General features: G+C 35.9%; 1 protein-coding gene across 1 annotated transcript in view; it reads left to right on the forward strand.

Moving 5' to 3' along the window:
- LOC150085474 (zinc finger protein 385B-like) overlaps positions 1–14,820 on the forward strand; it is a 206,598-nt gene extending 191,778 nt beyond the window's left edge. Inside the window, exons 8-9 of the mRNA XM_090373286.1 lie at positions 7,519–7,596; positions 14,338–14,820. Coding sequence (XP_090229412.1) covers positions 7,519–7,596; positions 14,338–14,466 — 207 coding nt within the window. The 3' untranslated portion in view covers positions 14,467–14,820. The remainder of the gene's footprint in view (positions 1–7,518; positions 7,597–14,337) is intronic.
- The last annotated feature ends 310 nt before the right edge of the window (positions 14,821–15,130 follow it).

Raw genomic sequence — 15,130 nt, forward strand, 5'->3', positions numbered from 1 at the left:
TGGAGATGCAGGTCAGTGAGTCACGGGAGATGACTGTGATGACCTTGGCTGACGATCACTGAAGAGTCTTTGCCTGTATATTTGTCGATACTCACCACAATTTTTTTGGTCGCCATCCAGATCCTGGACATTCAATAGCACCACCTCTGAGAAATGAAATTGTGCATGAAGATTGATGCATGGAATGTTCATGTGCCATCCGTTCTGCATGATGTGCCATCGAAGGATCCCAGTTTGACTGTACAGTTCCCGTTGGTCTGATAATTTATTTAAATAAATAAATATATTATAGCTGCAATTTGCACTTAATGCCATACTCTCAAATTTGTATAGTAGGCTTCCATGTGAAACAGTATCAAAAGTCTTCCTAAAATCCAAGTATATGATATCAAAATTAATTAATATTTTGCATCCAGTTCCTTTGTGACTACATCATAATATCCAATCAAATTGGTCAGACAAGACTTTCCCTTAATAAACCCATGCTGTGTCTCAGCTATAACTGCAGTCTTGTCTAGATGATTCTGCATTACTTCTTTAAGTAGAGACTCTATTAATTTCCCTGGAACAGAAGTTAAACTAGCAGGTCTGTAATTACTTGTCCCTTTGTGAATTGGAGATACATTCGCTCATCTCCAGTTTGTGGAGACGTCCACTGGATCCAATGATGCTCTCATAATTATGAGAAAGGGTTTGCTTACTTACTTTACTGCCTCCTTTAATATAACTGGATAGATCTCATCCACCGCAGGTGCTTTTCTTATGTTTAACTTCAAGAATTTCTCTTCACTTTCCTCTATTGTATTACAATTTCTCTTCACTTTCCTCTATTGTATTACAATTTCTCTTCACTCACCTCTATTGTATCAAACTCTAACAGGGAGCTGTTAGAATTTGATAAACTTCTGGCCTCCACTTCCCTAAAGAATTCCTCATGTGTGAATGCAAATGCAAAATACTCAATTCAGTTAGTCAGCAACATGAGCAGCATTATCAACAGTCAAACCATCAATACCAAGTAAACCAATCTGATTCATCCCCCGACCTCATTCTAGAGTTTACATAAGTAAAGAAGTCCTTGCTGGTTTTCTTTGCAACCTTTGCCAAAGATTTCTCGTAATCTGCCTCTGCTTGCCCAATCCCCCTTTATAACTTGATTACAGACTAGTTTATATCTACAATAGGCTTCTGTGTAATAATAATAAGTAATATTTTTATCACGTGCATGTTTCTTCTCTGCCAGGAGTCTCTCATTAGTTCATCTGACATCCATTTAGGCCTAAAACTTAAAACAGTATTTCTTAGTTTTCTATGAAAAACCTAGCAGCTTCCAACATTAAGTCATTGAATGGTTCCTCTTTAGAATTTGCTGTTGGTAACGTCATCAGTTGGTCCCACTGTACAGAATTTAAAAACTATCTGAGGTCGCTGGAGTCACCTTACGAAACAAGAAACCATTCCCATTACCCTTGATGGAAGTTTTTTTTTTTTTTTATGTAAACCCCAAACACGAGAGGTGATAGAACCTATAGTACTTAGTACCATGCTTGGGTTGGAGGTTGAGAAGACGAAAGAAGATATTTGTTGACATTGGACTTGAACTTCTGTAGACTGTAATTTTCAGGAAATACGTATGAAGGAAGGTTGTTCCAGAAAACGGCAGTTGAAGGAATAAATGAGGAAGATGCAAAGTTGGTTCTGTGGGTTTGAAGTTGGACAGTAAATGGATGTTGGCTGGTGGCGGCACGTGTTCGGACTGTTTTGAAAGAGAGAGTGGGAATTATAGAAGCCAATTCAGAAGAACAGTGCCCATACAAGTATCTGTAGAAGAGGCATGTAGCAGAAACAGTACGTCTATGAGAAAGCGAGTGGAGAGACTCTGTTAGAGATGAATCATTAATTAACCTAACTGCCCTCTTCTGAATGGAATCAAGAAGCCTGAGAGAGGTTTTGGGGGCACCACCCCAGATGTGGGAACAATATTCCATGGCAGAGCGGGTTTGCGATTTATACAGAGTGAGCAGCTGTTTGGAAGAAAAGTAACCCCAAGAGCGAAAGAGAAAACCAAGTTTTTTAGATGCAGAGGAAGAAATATTTGTAATGTGCTTGTGCCAAGAGAGAGATTAGAAGTCATGGTAATCCCCAAAAGAGATATATCATTTTGCCTAGAAATCGGAGTGTCACTAAAGATAAGCACAGGAGCAGAAGAATCCTTTTTGCGAGATATAAGACAAGACTGAGTTTTAGAAGGGTTGAAATCGACTAAGTTGTCTTTGCCCCACTGGAGAATTACCTGAAGATCGGCATTTAAGGATTTGGTAGCAGATTTTCGAGATGTTGAAGCTGATTGAGCAGGACAAGGTTTCTCAAAATGGAAAGTGGAATGCAATGTGCTATCATCGGCAAAACTATGGATAGGATTTCCAGTCAATGGAAGAAGGTCATTAATATACAAGAGGGAAAGAGTGGGGGAAAGAACTGAACCTTGGGGGACACCGGCATTAGTGGAGAAGTCAGAAGACAGAGAGCCATCTACCATCACCCTCAGTGAGCGATCAGAGAGAAAACTGGATAACCAATTACTAAAAACAGTTGGCATACCATAAGATGGAAGCTTGTTTAGAAGACCTTTATGCCAAACACGATCGAAAGCCTTTGAGATGTCAAGAGCAACTACTTGTGTTTCACCGAACCTTTCCATTGAATTAGTCCATAAATGGGTAACATAAGCCAGAATATCACCAGTGGATCGACACTGACGGAATCCATACTGGCGATCGTTGATCAAATGGAAGGTTTCTAGGTAATTTAAGAGTTGGCAGTTAATTGGCAGTTAATTGGCAGGCCATTACTTTAGAAAGAGTAGAAGTAATTGCAATAGGACGATAATTGGATGGGATGGATTTGTCACACTTTTTAGGAACTGGCTGGATATGAACAAATTTCCAAGCAGAAGGAAAAACACCTTTGGAATAAGAAAGTGAAAAAAGGCGGCAAAGAATAGGAGTAAGTTCAGGAGCACAGGTTTCGAAAACAAGTGGAGAAATACTATCAAGACCTGGAGCTTTCTTAACATCAAGATTCATCAAAATCCTTCTGATATCCTTTTGATGGAAGACCACAGGAGGCACTGAATGGGGCGTGTTGGGAATGGTGGGAGGTGTTTTACCAAGATCATTAATACATGAGTTGAAAGAAAAATGGGATGCTAGCAGGTCAGCTTTATCCTTGGCTGAAGTGACAACAGAACCATCTAGTTTGGACAGAGGTGGGAGCAGAGATGGGCAAAGGTTGCGGCCAATAGCTTTGGCAAGTTAAATCTTAAAGTAAATCCCACATCAATATACTGATCATTGCCACATATGGTACCTTTATTTGCATATTCGTAATGCATGAATAATCACTAGTGATAATCAGATCAAGCGTAATGCTTCCTCTTGTTTCCTCTCTGTCATGCTGCTGCTGCTGGAGAAAACACCCATCCAAAAATTCCACAAAAGGCTTGCTTCTCTGTGAGTGACCAATCCACAAGTTCAAGTCAATACTTAAAAAGTTAAAATCTCACATTATAAGACATTCAGATTTACTGTTTGTTGTACTCATCAGAGTCAATTAAGCCTATAACACACTCTTACTCTTATTTTTGCTTTCCTGCTGCTTATGTCACACCAAACTGACTCAACGTTGCACTGGTGACCCATTTCAACTGGATGCACTGCTGTAGATTTTATGTGCTTCTAAGCTAAGAGTTAACCCCCCCCCCTATCCTGTTTGTCCTTTCTGTACACACTGTACTCCCCTTATTCAAATATTGCATCCCTTATATCTGTGTGACACCACGTGTGATATTCCAATAAATTATAATGTTCATTTTATGGCTTGACCAGCACTTCACATTCATCAAATTTATTTACCATGCTTCTAAAAGTAAATCCCACATCAATACACTGATCACTGCCACATAGTGGTACCTTTAGCATTGGTGTACATGCAAATATACATGTACCTGGCCTTATTCTGTTTCTCTAACACAGCCCATGTATTTACTCGTTCCATGATAACTCCCAGCATTCCTTGAAATCTGCAGCACCTTTCTTTCAAAGCTGCTGCTCGTTTCAATAGAAGCAGTGCAAGAGTCACTTTCATCTCTTCCTGAGGCTATTGTTAAAATATTATTCTGTGTACCTCCACAAGCTAGCAGATTTCCAGCCCCCACCCAACACTGCCTCAATAGCATCAGCATATATTCTTGCACTTTCTGTTTAAGTGTATCCTACCTCTGCATAAGCAATCTCTCCTGTTAACAAGCACGAACCATACTGAGAAAAATCTATCCTGTGAGCTTTCCACAATCTCTCCAGGGTGGAATCGACAACCACTCTCATCATATACTCCCTCCTCTCGTGTCTGTGCAGAATTGCAGACACTTTCTCATTATGTCCATACATGTTAATAAATTCTTGTTCCATACATGTTAATAAATTCTTGTTCCATCCTTGTAATTTTATGTTCAACTCCACCAAACATCATTCACCTTGAATAAAATCTGCATGATATTTTATTTTGTATTGAAGATAACTACTAAATTTAATCCTTTAGTTAAAAAGCAGTTTTATCACTTTACTGGCTCACTCTATTTCTCTGTATAGTTGTTCATTGTACTCATCAGAGTCATTAGGCCTATAACACACTCCTACTCTCAACTTGGTTTTCCCATTGCTTATGTCACACCAAACTGACTGAACATTGCACTGTCCACCCATGTCAGCTGGATGCACTTCCTTAGATTTTGCGTTTCTTAACTAACAGCATTTCCCCTCCTCTCTTTTTATCTTTCTATCCTTTCTTTACACATTGTACTCTGCAAATTCCAATTCTGCATTCCTTATCTCTGTGTGACATCACGTCTCTGATATCCCAACAATACACACTTTCGATGTCTTCACCAGCAGCCGAAATTCATCAAATTTATTTACTATACTAGCATTGGTGTACATGCAAGTATACATGCACATATTCTTACTTTTAGTTATCCTAACACAGCCCATATATTTACTTGTTCCATGATAACTCCTGGAAGTCCCCACCACCTTGCTTTCCAGGCTGCTGCTCATTTCAATAGAAGCAGTGCAAGAATCACTTTCACTGATGCCTGCAGCTACTGTTAATCTATTATTCTGTATAGTCCCCTAAGCTAGCAGTTTTCCGACTCATCTAACACTGCCTCAATAGCATCATCAAATATTCTTGCACCCTTTCTATTTAAGTGTATCCCATCCCCATAGAAACATTCTCTCCTGTTAACAAGCACAGACCAGGCTGAGAAAAGTTCTATCCCATCAGCCTTGCACTGTCTCTCCTGGCCGAACTGATTGACAAGGCTCTCATCATCTACTCCCTCCTGTCATGTCTGGGCAGAATTGCAGACACTTTCAAATTTAATCCTAACTCTTGACTTTTTTTTTTCAATATTTATCTATACTTGCTAAGTAAGTTTGCAGATCTCCTACTCTTAATGTCATTAGTTCCAATGTGTACAACAGTATCACCCTTTGTGTCCTTAAAATATGATATCTGCTCTACAACGTCATCTACTTTTGCTCCTGGCAGACATACTCTGGTCCTGGTCACTCAATGGGAGTGAATTAAAAGTATTATTAGTTGGCACTAATGATACTTTTAATTCAATTCAGTAGAGAAAAAAAGGAATCTGGGAGTTACAGGCAGATATAAAGTTTTCTGATCATAATCAGGCAGCCACGAAGCAGAAGGTGTCTTATTGATGATTTATCAAACAATATCCTGTGTGGATATGGAGATCATAATCCCAATGTATAAGGCAATTGTAAGACCACATTTGGAATACTGTGTCGAAGAGTAGAGACATCTGAAAACAGTCATTGAGCTTCTTGAAAGGGTCCGAAAATGGGCAACTTATTTGCATGGTGAGATTGGCAAAAGAGTGACTATACAAGGAAAGACTGATTGTGTGGGTTATGCAGCTTGGCAACCAGGAATCTTGGATCTATAGGATCTGAGAGGGGTTAAAAGGCTTCTGACATTTTCCCTGTTATAAAGAATTCCAGAGCTAGGGGCCATAAATTAATATTACAGGGGAAGAGGTATAGACTAGATTATAGAAAGTTTTCCTACAGTTTAGTCTAATTAAATCTAGTTCAGTCTCTATTGGATAATTTGCCTCCCATGGAAGAGGCAGTGAGTCTAGCTAAGTTCACACCATTGGCATCCACGGAAAATTTTCCAGGGGTGGGGGGGGGGGGCAAAGCTTGGAGACAAATAAATAATTACATCAATAAATTTTTATTTAATTATACAATTAGATTATAGAATACAATATTGCATCAATACAAAAACACATACATAATGTATATAAATTTAAAATATAAAGGAAACAAGAATTAATATAGATAGATAATAATAATTTCAATAATCACGTATCGTATAAGAATTGAATTCTCCGTCTATCGCTTGCAAACCTATTGATGACATTTTCAATAAATTTATTCTTTACCGCTTCCTCTTCTAATTTCTTCCTGATAAGCGAGTTTCTGAGACAGTGGACACCTTAACCATGTTTTAACACTGCTCAAGGTGCTGAAACTTCTTTCAATGGTACAGGTTGTAACAGGTAATGTCATACCAATAGTTATTGGTATGACGTTACCTGTAATCCAACCAACCCGGAATAAAATTTTAAGACAGGCAAAGCATCCCATGGTTGAGGGTGTAAGGTTACATATCTCAATCACTTTTAAAATTATAATTTGTGGAATTTTTTACTTGATTCCAGGGAGGGGCAAGTTCCCTGTTTGCCCCCCTCTGCGGAACTGATTTCTATGGTTACCTTGTGGGAAGTTTATATTATTTACATACTTTTATTTGGCTGATGCAGAAAAACTCCACTTACTTGCATCATTTCAGCCTTACTAATGCTGATATTTGATATTCAAATGTAAATTTAAAAAAATTACATAATCAAAAGCCACTTTGAAGTTGAAAAAAATTATTTGGATTGTCCATGATGAGAGAATAATCATTACTAACCAAGATATTAATGTTCTAACTGCTTATCATTTGAATTTTTATGTGTGTTCAAATGATTTGCTGTAATCAAATAAAATGATTATAACTGCTTGATTATGTAGATTCACTAATGTTACTTATTAATAATACAGTTTGAGCACTCATAACATTAGTTATGAGTGGTCTAATATTAAGAACATCAGTAGTAAGTGTATTAATAGTAAGCAACACAAAAATGTTTATTATTTCTTTTAGAAATTTATTATTTCTAAAAGTCTCAGTGGTAATAGATTGTTGCTATAACTAAGAATATAGTATAATGGCTGACATGAGAGAAAAAAATTGAAATTTATTATTTATATTCTTCAGCAGTCTGTTAAAGGAAGGTTTTATTAATCATAACTACATTTCTTAGATATAGCAGTTGGTGCTGAGCAATTTTTTTGTCAGACTGAAGCAATTTGTATCTTATAGCATATGGGAAGTAAGAAACATCAGGCACAAGTTGAGGGGAAAAAACTACCAGTAAAGAAGTGGTGGGCAAAAAAGAAAGTAAGTGTTAGCTGTTATGTTTACAAAAAATTTAAATAAATAAACTAACAATAAAGAAACCCTTTGCTGCGTATAGAAAAGAAGAGAAATGTTGTGTCAAAGACTTGTGGGATATTTAGAGTAATTGATACTTAACTTGTAAGATTTTAGCTTAATAATAATGAGTTAGCAAAGTAGGCTCTGTACTCATCCCTTATGACAATCATGTTCTGACATAAAATTTTTAACCCGACTTTGACGTTTGGTATTAGATCTTTAAAAAGCACCTGTTATGTCTTAAATCTCACTTCTGATGTGGTATTTTTTAATTTAGTGATTACATTAGTAATTTGGTGATTTAATATTTCTTCTGTTTCTACTTGCAGTGCTATGTTTCTTTATTGATATTGTTTCCCTGCATTTCAGCATGCTTTTCAACTCAACTCAGCTCAACTCTTCACATTCATAAAAAAATTTTAATCTGTTTTTCATAATTGAATGGTCAGAAGAAATACTCAGTGAAGCACGAATTGAAGTTGTTAATTGGAAATTTGTTTATCCTAAATACCAGGGATTTGACAAAACTAAAATTTTGTCTTTATTTCCAGAATGGTTTTGTTATATCTGCCCAATATAAATTTAAGAGATAGTTACACTATAGAGCTTCTTATTTATTTGTTGGACATAACATGACTTAAGAACTTATTATAACTCGTTTACAATTATATTTCTGCCAACTTTTAGAAAAGTTTGCAAAAGGTGAATTTAACATTATGTTAGTGCAAATTTTTTTTTTTTTTTTTTTTTTGACAAATCATTTCTTCATATTAAAAAGAAATTATTTAATTCTGGTTCATACTGTGATTGTGCTTTAGAAGCACCATAACCAATCAGCTCAGAGGCCCATGACCACCCACAGAGAACTTCTGAGGTTGGCCATGGAAGTTCTTTCAGGTGCCAGTTTAGTTTGTCACTCCAAACCTAGACCTCAGGAGTGGTATCTCTATATTGGATCCCAGATAATGAACCAATAAACACTCAGTATATATAGCCATTATTCCTGAGGACTGTAGAAAGAAATCACTTACTAAATAACCATTGGCAATTTACTTTGTAAGTCTGATACTAGATTCACCAAGTGAGCTTTGTATTCCATAAATTATATTTTACCAACAGGGTGTATATACCTGGTTTCACACTAGCCCTAAGTTTGCAAATTCTGGTTTTCCATTAATTTCTAGTTATTTAATACATTTTCTCCCCCTCTCTCTTTTCTTTTCTGTTTAGCTGAAAAGAAGGGAAGGCAGCCTTCAGAACATCAGCCCCTCGTCTATTCTAATTTTATTAGTACATAAACTTATCTGTCTCCCTCTTAACCTGTAATAAATAAACTTTACCTACATGCAGTGGTGTATGTACTCACTTGTAATTGTCTGAATAACTTCATGACTCTTAACATGCCCTTAAATGATTGTTATTGGATGAGAGCATATGGGTTTAGCAAGAATTTTGCTGGCAGGGATAAGGAGGTGATTATTCCTTTGTATAAAGCAGTGGTCAGGCCACACCTAGAGTACTGCATACAGGCCTGGGTGCCTCAATTTAGGAAGGATGTATAGTTGCTGGAACAAGTACAGAGAAGGGCAATGAAATTGGTGAGGGGGACAAAAGGGGGTGATCTTACCAAGAAAGCCTTCAATTCTGATAATTGCAGCATCTGGAGAGAACAGACCTGTGAGGTGATCTGATTGAAGTGTTCAAGGCTTTGAATGGTTTGAGATGCTGATGGGATTATTCTTCTTGCTTAAATTATATACTTGAGGGGCATAAATTCAAATTGAGAAAAGATGGTTACAGAATAGATGTGCAGAAATGTGCCTTTAGCCACGGGTAGTTGATTGCTGAAATAAATTCAAGGAAGAACTAGGCAAACTTTTGGAGGAAATGGGTAGGTGAAATGGGAAGGTTTTTTTTTTTTTTTTTTGGCTGATGCTGCATGAGCTTGCTTTCTTGCATCATATGGTAATGCGGTTAACTGCAATCAAAATTGTGGCCCATGACATTTTGAAATGTGCATTGTTATATTAACTGCAATTAAATTAATTCATTTTAATTATGAAATTGCATAACTGAATGAAACATTTTTCACTGATTTATGAGAACTTTGTAAATTGGCCACTTGAATATTAATGATTGTATTGATGAAAGTTCCATGTATGAATATTAGTTTTCATTATGGAGTAATGAATGCATCTGCATGCTTTTTTGTTTGTTTTTTTTGACAAAAAAAAAAAGTGATATAAATGAGTAAATTTATTATGGAAATAGAATTAACTTTATGAGTTATTAATTTAAAAACAGAACTCCATGGGTCTCTCAATCCTCTTTCTTTTACATACTCTCTGCTTAACATCTTATATTCTACTTTATAAACATCACTCATTAGTACATCATTTACCTGACAATAGAACTGAAACTGTTTTCGAATGTCTCTTACTTCTCTTCTTTGTATTTTTAAATTGTTATTCCACCAATTCACAGGTCTTTTCCTAAATTTCTTCCTCCGCATGCTGCACTTGGAGGCAGCATGCAGAATACTTTGCAATTTTTATACATGTTGAACTTCGCTCAATATATCCCGGTTTACATCATCAACTTCGGTACAAAAGGCCATGTCGAATCTTCCCCAAGTTCACAGTTTTACATCAAACCGTTTTAATTCTTTATCCTCTCTTACATCAGTGCTTCTTAATTCAAAAAGAATTGCTTTTTAGTCATTGTTGAGAAATCTTCCACTACTCTCCAGCTTTCTATCCTATTATAAATAGCAACTGTACACATAGTTAAAAATGTAAAGGACTCCCCGTGTGTGATGGAATATGTTAGCTGGTGTCCTTGCACATTCAGTACCTCCAGCCCTGAAGCAGAGAGGAATTCTTTGAGAATCTCACCTCTCTCATTAGACTCCACACCACCCCGGAGTGTGGAATATATATTTGAATCGAGAGCTATTATGATATCATTTGGTAAAAACATAAGACAAATTCTCTCCAATTGATCCACATATGGCCCCATCTCCTCCGAGGGCAGACAGTACAGTGAGACAAAATACACTTTCCCATGCTCACCAATTATTTCACAGCATACCAGTTTCTCACTTGATAAGTGTGTCAGTTTGGTAACCACCAATTCTGTATTCCTTATCACTATGGCAGCTTTTGGATCTTCTCCTTCTGAGATCTTCCTATAATTGGTGGGATATCCCCTTATACTGCCCGCAACCTCATAAGGTTCCTGGAACAATGTTAACATCAATATTTCTTTGTTCCATTTCATAAGTTACCTGTGCTGCTATGCTTTTTGTGCATTTATTTGGACAATAGATAGTTTTTCAGCCATAGTTTATATTTTGTTTGTACATCACTAGCACTCTCTTAAAATCTTGACAATTCCTGTCCTCTGCAGTATGGGCTATTTCATTCATTGGTCTATTTCGTAACTTGCAATTAATACAAGATGGATTCTCACTTTTATATGTACAGTCTTTATAAGAGTGCCCAGCAGCCCTGGCACAGTGTCCACATACAAGATCCCTTTGATAATGTTTTGATATATGACCATAATTCAGACATTTGTAGCACTGAGTTTCAGAGAAAATCTCATGATATTTATGTGCCAGCCAAAAGACATGCAATCAATCTTTTTTCTTAATTTCATCCCATACCTTCGACCTGATAATTCAAACATTTATAGCACTGAGTTACAGAGAAAATCTCACAATATTTATGTGCCACCCAAAAGGCATAAAATTGATCTTAATTTCATCCCATACCTTCAACCTGACCTCCAGTACCCAATTCATCATTTCTGAATTCTTAGACTTATTTATAGACACAATTTCAATATTTTCGCTAATCTCTTTTTTGGATATACCATATTCCTTACAGTTTTTAACCCATAACTGGGCTAGGAATTATTTTTGCTGAATTTCCTTTTCCACTTCAAAAATAACAATTCTAGGATATATTGTTCTTGGTATGCTAAATTTAAGTCCAACCTGTTATGTCATCATCTCCCTCCCTCCACTAGAACACCACAATCTCTAATAGTCCTAATGTTCTTCATTAGTTTTAAACTTTTCACACTTGATCAAGGCAACTTTTGAACCCTTTTTCTTTCAATACACTGGCATAAGAAACCACATTTTTTCGTGTAATCTTTCTTTCAGCAATAGATTTTCCATATACACATTGACTGCTTTAGTTTCCAACACATCCCATAATTCAAGGATTATCTGCATCGCAGCAGTTTGAATTTTGCTATGCGTATCAAACAAATATGCCTTCAGCCTACTTCTTATTTCCTTTACATGTTCGAATTCTTGGAATCTTGATCTTTCTTTACTGTGATACATTCTTTTCCTTTTTATTGATCCCCCTGAACTTCTACACATCAGACTGATCTTTCTTAGCAGTATTTCCATCCGCTTCATTGATTTAGAGTTTTGTGAGCTCTCTGGCAGACCAGAGAGAGAGAGAGAGAGAGAGAGAGATGGTCACTCAGGACCTTGAGGGGGGGGGGGGTTTCTTTGCGAATTTCTTCCTGAGAAAACCTCTGTATCAGTTAAGTCCTGTACCTCTGACAATATCTCCCTATCAATTTCTTTGCATTCATCGGTAACATCTGAGGTCGCTTGTCATAGCTCCTCTTCACTTATTGTTTCTTCAATAAGTGAAGTACTTTCTCCCATCTTCATATACAGTATATAATAAAACAATAAATACTATGTACAACTAAAAGTTTTATCTCAAAACAATGAGAAACACAACTATTTACAATTTCAAATACAAGAATGGAGACAGATGGAGAGACCGCACAGCATATTTCAAATGGAAACTAAAATGCTTCAAAAATCTATGTGAAACCACTAAAACCTCCCTCACCCAAGTTTAATGGGTGAGGGTCCCAGGAGCCAAAAACTCAAAGGCACAGAAATAGAGTCAACAAAGGAACTTCTGCTCCCACTACTTCTCAATACCTGTTTAGCCAGCCAGGGGATTCACCCTTGACCACCTGTCCCAGACTTCAAGAAAGTAGGCAGCTAACCTTAACAGCTGATTAGTACAACTCATGTAACAAAATTAAGATTCTCCAATCACTCACTTTATCAGCACTTCTCTAGATTAGCTCCCAGGGTGGCCTTGGATGCCAAGCATTCCATGGCTAAGCAATCTGAATGAATCTTCAAAAATATTTTCCAAGGAAGGAATCATCTGTTTAGTTAAAACTTTAGCCTTGCAAAGCAGCAGCCCAAAAAGCAAGGAATTTCAAGACCGGCTGCAGGTCCTCGCGGAACAAGCAGATACATGGGCTGTTAATGTTACTAAGTGTAAAAACATTTTCATGTGTACTTGCATGTACACTAATACTAGGAGCATAGTAAATAAACTTGAATTTGAAGTAGTGGTTAATTCATAAAATGCAGACAATGGGAAATATATTGAAAAACATTTCTTGGGGGATGGGGGTTAGAATCTAAAGTACTTGTAGCCTCACTACTGCCCACAAAAAAAAAAAAAAAAAAAAATATATATATATATATATATTTTTTAGCTTTTGAACATTCAAAATTAAAACATTCTAATATCCAAAAATTTCCTCCCCCCCCCTCCCAACACACACACTGATCATAACCTCATTGAACATCTAAGGGGTGAAACGGAAAAGTGAATGCCAAATATGCAAAGTTTTCTGCAAAAGAAATGGCGAAATATTACAATAACGTTTTAGTATGGCTAACCCGGAAAGTTTTCCAGGTTAGCCATACTGAACACTAAAAGGTGATAAACATTATAAAACATCATTGGCACCACCGGTCTTCTCTCTTTTTTCATTTACGTCTTTTAACCTCTTTATGACAACCAAGGATTGGAGATCTGCATTTCTACTTCCTTGCGCTCATTTTAAAATCTGTTTAAAATATTTTCACCCCATTCCCCGCCTTAGTTCTTTTTAATGCTTCTTCCAACCTAAATTTAACCACCATCTATCAAAAAAATTTATTGCAGATTTATACAAGGTGAGTACCATTTTCTAAGCATTTGCTATTCATTTTTTAAACATCATATTAAAGTAGTTTTAGTTACTTATGTGACTTAGAGTTGATATTGATATATCAAAACTTTTAATGGAATCAAAGCTCTTTATAGATACCCCGCTGGGGAATAAGAAAACTCACCCACCCTCTCTGGAAGTTATGGGTAGCCTGTTTTTTCTTTTTCAGCTTTAAATTGCTTTGGTATAATTTTCACTGTCTGTTATTATTTGTTCTTGATAATATAATCTCTCACTTAACTACTGATACTTCTTTGATTAAGTTGATACAGGTTAGACAAAAAAAAAAAAAAAAAAACTTTTGGGGGCCAGGTGAAAATTGCTCCGAGAACTGGTAGAGGCTGAGCCTTAATAGCTGAGATGCCTGTAGTTACAAAAAGCTTATATTTTAGTAAATTTGAATTATACTTTTTACAAATTTAAATACAGAAAGAGTGTCTCTCTTTATATTTGATGAATAATTTTTATATATTGGACAATTTCTGGAAGGTGCAGTGTAATGCATTTAAGTGATGAGATGGTTAAAGTATTATTTTATAATGTACTGTTCTTTATTAAATATAAAAATTGGGAATTTTGCCTGATATGGTCTCCAGTTCTCCTTTAAGCTTCAGTGTAATAAATTCTGAGATTTTTGTTTTTTTTTAGGGTATAAAGCCAGGTGATAGTACTGTTGAAGCATCACAGAATGTAAACAGAAATTATACCCAGCAAGTTTATGGAGGAGGAATAACAGCTTTTGAACATTCATTTGTACCTGGAGGAATGCTGCAATAAATCAGAAATTAACTATGATAAAATTTTGGTTTTGTATAGCTGCCAGGCATTTTTTTCTGTTGTCATAAAACACATCACTCAGTTTGTGTAGTTTTATACTTGAATGTTAATGTCATGAACGTTTACATAATCCTTTAAAACTGTGTTATGCAAGCCAGTATTATATATTTTCTTTTATGCTTTTAAACCACTAGATATTTTTACTGTAAGCATTGATGGTTTATCTCTGTATTGTTTATTGAACCTCAGCTACATGCACTGTGATCACTTTGTTTATACCCCTCATTCACTAAAACTCAACATGTAAAACAATAGAGCTTAAACTATCTGTTTGAATAAATGCTGTCCCTAGTATATGTTCATTTTTGTTTTATGTAATACTTTTGAAAAGGTGATTTTTTTTTTTAAATCATTACAAATTGGAATGTATGCTTGTCATTTTACACGGGGTGGTCATGATTTATGCGTGGGTTGCATTCCTAGAATGTGCACTTAAACAAAGATTCACACATATATCCCATAGAAATACACATTATTTAGGAGGACGCCTTCCATGAATGCATAGTCACCAAGCAATTTATTTTATGCAGATATATTATAGAAATTTTTTTATAATTATCATAAGATAAAATTAAATTAAATTTTTAACAAAAATTTACATGAG

Source organism: Mastigoproctus giganteus, chromosome 5 (genome assembly GCF_048544385.1).
Source record: "Mastigoproctus giganteus isolate SK-2022 chromosome 5, ASM4854438v1, whole genome shotgun sequence".
In the NCBI taxonomy this organism is placed as follows: domain Eukaryota; kingdom Metazoa; phylum Arthropoda; class Arachnida; order Uropygi; family Thelyphonidae; genus Mastigoproctus; species Mastigoproctus giganteus.